The sequence below is a fragment of the Centruroides vittatus genome, unplaced genomic scaffold (genome assembly GCF_030686945.1).
Source record: "Centruroides vittatus isolate TY-2023 unplaced genomic scaffold, ASM3068694v2 contig_1213, whole genome shotgun sequence".
NCBI classification, from domain to species: Eukaryota; Metazoa; Arthropoda; class Arachnida; order Scorpiones; family Buthidae; genus Centruroides; species Centruroides vittatus.
The window spans coordinates 952,501-963,713 of NW_027120776.1; the positions used below are offsets into that span (position 1 = coordinate 952,501).

General features: G+C 35.0%; 1 protein-coding gene across 1 annotated transcript; it reads left to right on the forward strand.

Annotated features, from left to right (window-relative positions):
* The first annotated feature begins 1,846 nt into the window (after positions 1-1,846).
* On the forward strand, positions 1,847-5,453 carry LOC136985732 (protein starmaker-like). Its single transcript, XM_067283072.1, has 3 exons — positions 1,847-1,924; positions 2,006-2,040; positions 3,564-5,453. Exons 1-3 carry the CDS (start codon positions 1,897-1,899, stop codon positions 5,451-5,453), a joined length of 1,953 nt encoding a protein of 650 aa, XP_067139173.1. The 5' UTR covers positions 1,847-1,896.
* The last annotated feature ends 5,760 nt before the right edge of the window (positions 5,454-11,213 follow it).

Below are 11,213 nucleotides of genomic sequence, written 5' to 3' on the forward strand. Positions count from 1 at the left end.
TTGTCTACATTATGGAGTGAAATCAGCATGAGTGAAAAAATGGAAAGAGTGCCCTGATCTGACTATTCGCAAGGATTCAAAATGGAGTTTAACTGATCTCCACAGAGATTGCTCGTCAATATAATTATCACGTAACTACTGCTAAACAAATGTCCCATTAATGAAATAACATTAACTACAATTAACAATAAGTAATGTTATTTTAAATAGTTTTAACAAGTTTTGGTACGAGTCGAAAATTTTAATCCTTAGATAAAAGTATAGCAAAGGGTATTAAGGATAATATGGAGGATGAAGAGGTGGTTATATCTACTCGGCCACCAATGGCCGAGTAGATAAAACCACTGAACACTGGTAGTTGGACGTGAATTGGCGCCTGGCAACGGGCAATCCACGTGAGTTTTTCGGGGTTTCTTCACGTTAAACGGGCTTGTTTCTTTAAAATGTCTTCCTAGGAGGTATCGCCCACGTATCGCATTGCCATAAATAAATCAATCATTGAAGTTTAATAACTCCCGTGCTTTTTGTCGAAAATTTCTGAAATTTTGCAAGAAGGTTTGTGTGTTACGGGGATTGATACTGTTAAATTTTGGTGATTGAGGGTCGAGAGAGTGGGGAGATAAATGGGGTCGTGTCATGTCTACAGTAGGGTCGGAGTTAATGACGATTTTACTCGTTATTACCATTTACAATTTTCGTAAAACTCATCCCTACCCTCAAAATTAAGCCTTTTGCCATTTTATAATAACTAAATATATAAAAAATTTTTAATAATAAAATATCGTAACAGTTGGCTCCACGAAAATTTTATATGTTGTCCGGAAAGTGAAGCAACTCATTGCTGAATTTTTTAAAAATAAATTATCTAAGCTTCTACATCTTAAAACAAATTTTTCCTTTTAATAAGAAATATATAATATGTTGCAATAATTAAAGTTACATAAACTAGAATTGATTGTTTGCTATTACAGTACTTTATGGGAATAATTTTGTTCATTCTCTTATGTTAATCGTAAAGGCATTTACATATTAATTAAATTTACTTAATATTATTTTATGATTTATGTCTTAAAACAGCATATCGTTCTTGATTTTATCGTAATTTAAGAAAATTACGGACATTATTTAATTCTAAATGATGTTGATCTTCGATTACGTGTTCACAGTTACAGTTTTTAAGCACAGATGACTTGTGCCGTGAACTTCTTTCAACACCCCAAATTCTAGTTATATAAACGATAAATACCCATAAAAGCCCTTTATTGTGGACGGTAAAGTAATAAAATATTTAAATAACTAAGATAATTTCCTGTTTGTTTAAAAATAATAATCTTTATCTGTAAAGAAACAAAATGTTACAACACGTGCTTAGTCATAACTGAGGGTGTCACAGCTTATCTACTTACTTACTAGCCTTATTATATATTTTCTTAAATATATTTCTATGTTAATTGTATATAATCAGATTACATATAAAAAATTATACGTAGAGAAGTCTCTCTCAATCTTTCTGTAATTGGCAATTTCTCGGTAGAAGATTACATAACTGTGGAGTTCGCGATCTAACGGTTAAGTAATTGTGTTTAAATCTAAAAAATACTGCAAGTTTTTACTTTATTAATTGTATTTTCGATTATATTAAATATAATAAATATTGATATATTTAGATAAGAAGAAACTGCAGGAAACCGTAAGTTTCTGTGACTTGTACTTCAAAAATTTTACACAGTCATCGTTTTGCAAAACGTTCAGATAAATACTTGAATACTTTTTGAAATCCGAAAAGATTAGAAAAGAGCCAATGAAATTTCAATTTAGTTACATTTTTTTCGAAGTAATTTCACATAATTTTGACTGCTTAAGATCGAGAATTGGCATCTTACGAAGCACCTTAACATGCATAGAAAAGCGCTGTTAATTATGTGTAAGTTTACGGTTTTTTAAATTTATTTTTTAGAAAATTTCATTGAAAATTTTCATTTTTTTTTTTGCCTGTTTTTTCCAGTTTTCGTATTTGCTACTAGTTTGGCAAGACAAAGAGTAAGTTTAGTAAATTTAGATACTGCGTATAAAATTATTTATTAATGTTAAATTTGTTATATTTTTTTTATGTTTAATGTGTAGAATTTTGTGTATTATACTTAGTTAAATAGTATAAAATAGCATTAAAAGTAATTATATTAATAAATACAATAAAACAAAAGCCAGGGAAGTGATCTCACACGCGCAAAAAGAGTATTTTTACATGTAAGAATCTTTAATTTTTGCGTGCTTATCCCATACGTGACAAGGAAAACAAACAAGGAATGGGTCTGCATTTTCACAGAACCATGCTTTACATTTAAAACTGCATGTCGAGAACGACAGATAGTTTTTATAATACCGACCACCAATAGCCGAGTAGGTAAAACCATCAACACTGAGTCGTAACAGTTTGTGGGTTCGTGCCTGGCCAAAGAGTTTCCCACGTGGAGTATATTCACGTTTGCAACACCTAAATAGAGGTCAGTTTCCCATAGAAAATCCTCCCGAAAGGCGTCACTCCTCAGCAGATCGCCCACGAGTCCATTACCGTAAACAAACAAACAAACAAAAAACTTGCAATACTACTGTTTGAAGCTCCAGTGCTATAAAGTTTCCAAATTTAGTGGTCTTCAGATGTAGTTTGCAAGAGTTGCAAGAAGCTGCAAGAGTGTAAACTCTTGCAAAATACACAGAACACTAAATTTGATAGATAGACCACTAAAGCCACTAAATTTGCAAAAATACAGACCACTAAATTTGGTAGACAGACCACTAAATTTGATACACAGACCACTAAATTTGATAGACAGACCACTAAATTTGGTAGACAGACCACTAAATTTGATACACAGACTACTAAATTTGGTAGACAGACCACTAAATTTGGTACACAGACCACTAAATTTGGTAGACAGACCACTAAAGCTTGTAGACAGATGCATAATAGAAAAGAAGCTGCTTTTCTATTACGCATCTGTCTACAAGCTGCTACACGATGAAGCAAGGTGCGTGACAATAACTGTGGATTTTCCTACATGCAAGCTATGAAGGCATAAGGCAACCGAATAAAGAGAACCGAGAAAGGCCACGTCTCTTTTTTCGATATAAATTCTCAAAAGACAATCCCGAGTCGGATGCTTCTTGAATAGAAGCGAAATGCCGGTTGTTGGGTAGCACAGCATCGCGTCACGAACACGCTCAATGAGTGCCCAAAAATTTAACCCATTGTTTTTTCTTTGTTAAATAACAATAGCTATTATATGCGTTTATGATTTTGCATTAAAAAATAATACAAGCACCTACTTACACTTACATACACATACCTACATAAATACATACCAACACACACTGATCTGTATTCCTTCTTAACATAATAATTCAATGGAGAAGCCATTCTTAAATTATCAGAACAGCGCAGACTTTAATTAGAGAGCAATCTTCTACACATTGTTAGATTATTTTAGTCCTAATATCTTATTTATAAACAAAATTTATGCATCAAAATCTATAAATTAATGTATTTTATATATATTTAACAGCCTGTAAGGATTCGTAAACTAACTCTTCCAGCTGGAGCAGGAAATCTCTTTGTTGAAATCGATACGACATTTTCTTGTGACGGGAAAGTGTATGGATATTATGCAGATGTCTACAATGATTGCAAAATATATCATGTTTGCCATCCCACATTCTCTCAAACAGGTAGTCGTATAGCTCTTCAGTATAGTTTCATGTGTCCGGAACACACGATCTTCGATCAAAAGACATTAATATGTGCAAGACCGAGTGTAGCCGTAACTTGCGATTCTGCTGCGGATTTCTACAATACTAATAAAATATTCCAACATAGTTCTATTTCGAACACTTCCCCACAATCTAAGAATGAGGTAAATGGTAAAATTGATAAAAGTGAGGATGACGAAGAGTGTATTGAGGAAGACGTAACTCTCCCAATTACGACTGAGGTAACTACAGATTTTCGCTTTCAGTTTCCCGAAGCAGAAGAGGTACATGCGAGCAATGGAGATCAAGAAAATGATGATAAATCTAGTGGTATTCATGCAAAAACACATATAGAAAACAGTTACTATAAACCGATTACAACCGTTTCAAATGATGCTAGTGATGGATCGATAATTCAGTCAACAAATGATAAGGAATTTTCATCCGGAGAAACGCCTGATGACATTTTAACAGACTCTATCCACGCTCAAAACGAAAACGTCGGAAGTAGCACGGTGAAGAAAGATTTTGCTTCACCAGTAATGAAAACAACACAAGAATCTTCAGTGCTTACAGAGGAACGAATCTTAGAAAAATTGCGCAAGGAGCAAGTATTAAAGCCTATTATTGAAGATGAGAAGATACCAACTTCTTGGCGTCCTGAAGACACAACTAATGAATCAAAGGTGACTTCAGCAGATATTGTTATATACGACAGAAACCGCATAATGAAGATGTCTAGTGATACTTCAAAAGAAGATTTTAATACATATAATCATCGCGAAATGAAACAATCTTCAAGTACAACACATGATGTCACCACAAAATCTTTCATTTCATACTTAAATCATCGATTGGAAGACTCTTCGAGTAATCAAAATTATTTTGAAGTCTTAGCCACAACTGAAGGTCCTGATAATTCTGGAGCAATTCACGATTTTATCAATGCAACCAACCTAAAAATGGACATGATAAACAATTCGCGTGTTGCTAATAGCGAAAACTTGGAATTAAATGATGATGAAACTATAAATGATCCACCTAAGATGAGAATTATTGGTGACATCATAAACATTACAAGAGAATCTAAAGAGAAAATTGTTTCTCGAGACACAGCAAATTTAGATTATATGCATACAGAAACTGAAGAAAACTTGAGAACAACGGATGATCCATTCTACCAAATAAGTGAACCTGAAACACGCGATCAAAGCTCGAGCACAAAAGACAAGCCATCGAATGGAAGTGAAACTGAAGCAAATGATCAAAGCTCAAGCACACGACACGAACCATTTTATCCAAGTGAAACTGGAACACGTGGTGAGAGCATGAGCACGAAGGACGAACCATCGTATAGAAGTGAAACTAGTACACATGATCAAAGTGAAAAGTCTATAGTTTGTGAGTTGAAACAGAATACCAAAACTGAAGATCAGACTGCATCCAGAATCATCAAATATCCTCAACTAAGAGCCATGCAGCCTGCTTCATCAACTGGTTTATTCGAATTTTCCTATCCAATCCCAGTGGCATACGCGATATCTGTTCCAACTGTTCCGAATACAATGGCCGAATCTGAAAATTTGCAAAAATTTGCCCATCCTGTACAGTTTATTTATCCTTCGCATGTAATATTCCCTTCGAAAGAAAGAGGTGATTACGTTATTTCGAGAATTCAATATAAAGGGGTAGCTCCTACCAATTAAAATTTTGTTAAAATAAAAGTTAACGTTTTCTTTTAAAAATTGATTGATCAATAAAACAATTATTAAAAAATAAATGTTGCTTTTTCCTATTTTAAAAAATTTTTTCTTAAATTTGCCAAACGCGATACGTGGGCGATATGCCGAGGGGAATGCCTCCCAGGAGAACTTTTTATGGGAAAGTTGCCCCTATAAACGCGAAGAAAAACCTGGAGACTCAGCGGCGCCCAAGACTGTACTAAATGGAGACACAAGCTATAAAGGGCATCGTACAGTACAGTACATTGTGTAAGTAGATTCAAACTGTGATTTAACATCGAATCAGTGCTCCCACAAGGTGGCATTGGTTGCAATCAGGTCGAACTTGGCCTTCAAAACAAGGAACATTCTTTGTTTTCGAGGTCAAGTCTTGGTCAACATACGACGATGTTGCTTGGTAAAATGGATTAATATCGTACATTAGTTTCTTTCATATTCGCGGAACAGACCAGATTGTCGATAATGGAATTCGGGACCCCTTGCTGGATTAGGAAAAAGGCAACACGGGCGAAAAGGAGAGCACGTGTCCCAATTTACAGATGCCCCTGTGTATATAGATAGATAATGGAACGTTTTGTCTCTCTGTTCTTAGCTTTTTGGTCAATCTGCTCCAAATTTTTCTTGCTTATTTTCAGGTACTCCGAGGGAAATGTAGACTTTTCATGAAATCTGGACGGCCTACTCTTCTCCCGATTTCATCTCCTAGACCAGTGTTTTTCAACCTTTTTCATTGAGTGGCACCTTGATTGAAAAATAAAAAATCGCGGCACCCTTGACTGGCGGCAGATCTAGAATCTGAAAAAAAGGAGCTTTTAATGGGGGGCAGATGAATCTTTTGGAAAAACGAATATTGTGCGCAATGCTGGGGTGCGCAATGCTGGGGTGAAAGAAAAATTTAAAAAATTGACAGTTTTAAGTAGTATTATAATCCAAAAATAGTGTTTTTACGTGTTCAAAATCAAAATTTAAGTCCATTGAATTTTGTCGAAATACTGACAATGAGTTATCTTGAACTACACCTAAGTAAATTTCCAAGAAAATGCCTAAAGGTCTTAAACTTTGCGACGCCCCAATAGTGGCGCCGTAGCACCCTAAGGTGCCGCGGCATCCCGGTTGAAAAACACTGTCCTAGACACTTCGCGATAAACATAACAACGATAGACTAAAAATTACCAAATTTGTAATATGGCTTTCATTTTAACGTTTATCCTTCCTACTTTTTGACTGGAATGGCTGGCATATCTGCTAGTTACTAATAAAAACAAATAACTACGAACTGTAATAAAGATATAAATTTTTAAAATATTTTTATAAATTTAAAATACTCAAAACTAATTTCGTTATTCCTAAAACTCGTGGAACATTTTTTTATTTAATTCGAGTTCAAATCCGGATAAAGAGTTCACTGTTCCGTGAAAAGTCGTATTCGTAAAAGTACATACTGAAGGAGTTCGGAACCATTCGGGTCCGACCTGAACACTCCTACTTCGAAGCTGCTGGCGCGGAATTTTATCAAATTCTAAGCCAGTTTTTGTAGTGATTCCTCCAAACGAATCGAAGAATGTAACGGAATTTATCTCTTCAGGAGAATAAAAGAACTTCGAGTGTACTTTGAGTCAATATAAGTCACTTAGACTTCTACTTTAAGGTGCATTATTCGGAATAGAAGATTGCCAATCGTAATTTTATTTCTCTTTGGAACTTGCAATGATCCTTTGCTGAATTTTCCCACAAGATACAGAATTGTTATTGAATACAGAAACAATAAATCAAGATTTGGTTACTAGAATTTCGAATTTGGAGAAGGAAAACGCCGCGATAATGAATAAGATTTCGTAGGTCGAAAGTGTCGTTGAGGGACAAAGTTCAGGTAAGGAAAAATTAATGTGTTTTGTACGGATATGATTCGTTGGGTAAATTTAATGTTATTTAATACATCCATTCAAAGTTAATTCAACCCAAAAGATTACGTATTTAATTTAATTGGCGCTCTTAAAGATCTCCGTTTCTGTACGAAATCCTACTGACATTAATAATTTAGTCAGTAGATGAAAGTCGAAGACATGTAAATAAAGGAAACTTTTGAAAGTTGTGACATAAGAATATCTGAACCACGTTTGGCAGTAAGACTCAACACGTGGATAAAGTGGAAATTTCACAGACTACGACTACGGGAAGTTTTGGATAAAGCGATGACACCACGATAATAAATCAGAAAAACAAGCATCGTCAAAGAAAAAGGCTCAGAGTTTTACTTTGTGCCTTAAAGTCGTTGCATCTACAATAATTTGACTAAACGTTAGAGCATATTTGATCAGTATCAGTAAAATAACTTTAAGGCGCAAAGTAAAGCTCTGAGCCTTTTTCTTTGACGATGCCCGTAGTCGTAGTCTGTGAAATTTGCACTTTATCCACGTGTTGAGTCTTACTACCAAATGTGGTTTCAGTATTGTTATGCCACAACTTTCTTTTATTTAGATGTTTCGCTGAGCTTTACTTTTCAATCTGGTTCTACCAGTTTTTTTTAATGGAATTTTGAGTAGTTTTTACATTTATTATTTTATTGTTATTATTTATTAATTACACTTATTGTTTTCTAATAGTAAAATATTTAGATATGCTTTTACATACAAATAACATAAAGATTTTTCGGTTAATGTTACCTATGGTACCAAAATGGGGGCTCGTCTCTGATTCCAGCGAATAGAAGAAAGGAAAGTGGAGACGCATGTTCTAACCTAACCTATTCTAATAAATTATCATGATTATTACTAACAAAATTATTAGAATAAGTTAGGTTAGAACGTGCATCCCTACCGTTTCCTTTCTTCTATTTGCTGGAATCGGAGACGAGCCGCCATTTTGGAACCATAGTCGGACATTAACCGTAGTCGGTTCTTGCAATTACGAGTGAAACAGACGGTCGCCCGTACATTTTTACTCTTGGCATGTTCCTTTTTTTTCGTCTGTGTTGCCCTTCTCTTAACCCAGAATGAGATCCCAAATTCCTTTATCAAAGAACACCAAAAAATTCATGTCTTCTAGCCTGTAAATTCAATTATAGTCGAGAATACCGAGTGAAAACTAGTGGCTGCGTGAAAACGACGTAAAGAAACATCTTATTCTAAATATTTTTATAATTATTTAAGTTATAGTAACATGTATTCGTGGTATTTTACGCTATGTAGAAACATGGTTTTGCATAGACAACAGAGATCTTGCCCGAATCAAGTTCTATTTCAACGAAGACAATAATGGATATTCCAATGGAATTCCTCCGAATATCTTCACGAAACAAACCCTTAAAATTAAGCTTTTTACACAGCCACTGGTGTTAACCGAGTATATCTCACTTAACCCAACATAATAATAATAATATAAAAAGTTTTTAATAAAATCTGATAACAGATGGCGCAGCTCACAATTTTTAACTCTTGCCGGGAAAGTTACGTAACTCGTTGATGGATTTTTTATTCAGAAGATAGATTTAATTTTGTCATATGCCACTTTTTATTAAATCAGAAAGCTAACAAATTGGATAAATGTCATTTAATTCACCTCAAAGCTTTACGAGGTGGAAAATTTATTTTTTGGGATGTTTTGCGGGAAAACAAAATTAGGACTTCCTTTGCTTGCAAAGAAATTTCTCAATTTGGTCAGCCATTAAATCAAAGAAACGGAGAACAGCGATCTATATAAATAAAACTGTAACAATCAGTCTGTTTGGATGTTGGTTGCCGTATGACGGGTAAACAAACCCCTGGGCATATTTTAACCGAACTTTATATTTTGAATCTGTCGATTCTGGAAAAGATTTAAGCGTGCTTACGATCTCAAAATCTACATTATATAAATGAAACTGTAACTGACTTCTGTCTGTCTGTTCGGTAGATGGCGACACATCACGTAACAAACAGCAGCTGCTCGTCTATAAGAGAGTTGTATTATTAAAGTATAATAATATGTTTGGAGAACTAACAGGGAAAAGTAATTAGCTAACTATACTGATATATTTTATTTATATCCATACATTTAAGAAAAAATGTGCGTTTCTATGTATATTAGGTAAAGGACGCTATACCGTTTGACGTATCCTCACCAAATTTGGCATGAATATTCTTCGACACCTAGAAAAAATATTCCTTTCCAACCATCCTTAATGCTCCTCACACTTAACTTAAGCCCGAGCAATTTTGTGTTTTGCTGTTTCATTGGCGATGTTGAGGCCGAAGTTTTAAACGCGAAAACGTGTACGTCGGACGTTCGGCGCCGCTTTCCTGTAAGCCTAGAAGTTTGACAATGGAATGTCCAGCATGATTCTACCGACTTTCCAAACATCATTGTCAAACTTCTAGGCTTACAGGAAAGCGGCGCCGAACGTCCGACGTACACGTTTTTGCGTTTAAACTTCGGCCTCAACCTCGCTATTGTTGTAAATACTCGGTCAATAAACGTACATTTTACTTACTAAGACCTTTGCTTTTATCACTCTCTCCAACTCGAAGTTCACTAATCCTACTTCCTCAAAAGCCAGAGCAACGTCGCTTAACGAGCTCAAAAATCTAATTTCTCTAATTATGGCCTTCATCAGAGAAAATAGATTTCTTGAGCTCGTTAAGACTGTCGTGTACACTAGTGCAATAAAGCACAAGTTTTATTTACAGCATTAAAAAGTACATCTCGACCAATTTTCTAAAACTGTCAGAGAATACATGATTCATAAATCCCGACAGACATCCTTTTTTCTTACATACTTCTTCTCACGCTACATCAAACAAAATAGTGAGAAGTAAAAATCCTGAAAACCAGATACCACATACAATTTCACTTTTACGTGTGGATTTAAGCCAGTGAAACAGTTTACACATTTCCAGACCACAAACCATAACTTCCACCAGAAGCAGCAGACCCCAAGAAAACCAGTATAACATTAAAAATAAAGGCCATAAAAAGTTTAGAACCCAGAGAAATAACACAAAATTATTTAAAAAATACAAGAAATTTAAAATACGTTCCAATGGATCCAGTATCTGGTTTATGTGAACTTGTGTTACGCAAATTAGAGAAATATATTCTTAATGAATTCATCAGCGATATGTTCCATAAAAGATATTTAAATAATTTGGAGAAATAGCAAGAGAATTCGTAGTTAATAACAAGAAAGACAGAGCTCAACTAATTAAAAAAAAAAAAAAAATGGTTTCAACTCTTGGATACAAAGCCAGGACGATCACAGGACTAATTAAAGTTGCGAAGAAGGCAAGCCAAAGACTCGAAAAAGCAACATATGGATCACAAAATTTACTTTTAATAAGAGCATGAAGAGCTTTGTGAAAGAATGGTGGATTATTTTCCAAAGACCACCAGACGTTTATAGTAGGTTGCTTTCTGGGATGAGAAGGACAGGCTGAAAGAGTAAAAAGTGGGCATTTACTTGATACGAAAACCTGCAATTAAGAGGGGAAGAAGACTACATTGGGGTTACCAATAAAAACCTGGGGTTCCGACTGAAGGTACAGTACATAAATGCAATGTTAAAAAAGAAGTTCTTTTAAAACTCTTTCCTTCCTCTGGACACTATGAGGGCCTCCTTTAGCAAGCCAATTATGAGTTCGACCAGGTCCACAGTGAGGCGACCGGGTGGTGAGGGACGGGGACCCGACATATCCTGAAGGACCACTACCCTAAAAATTCCTGGGGCTTTTACGAACCCGTCCGGATTCG

What these genes read in the sequence shown, in the direction of transcription:
- LOC136985732 (XM_067283072.1), top strand. Translation starts at nt 1,897, where the DNA reads ATGCATAGAAAAGCGCTGTTAATTATGT. An exon ending in AAAAGCGCTGTTAATTATGT is followed by an intron (nt 1,925 to 2,005) that starts GTAAGTTTACGG and finishes TGTTTTTTCCAG; the next exon opens with TTTTCGTATTTGCTACTAGT. An exon ending in CTAGTTTGGCAAGACAAAGA is followed by an intron (nt 2,041 to 3,563) that starts GTAAGTTTAGTA and finishes TATATTTAACAG; the next exon opens with CCTGTAAGGATTCGTAAACT.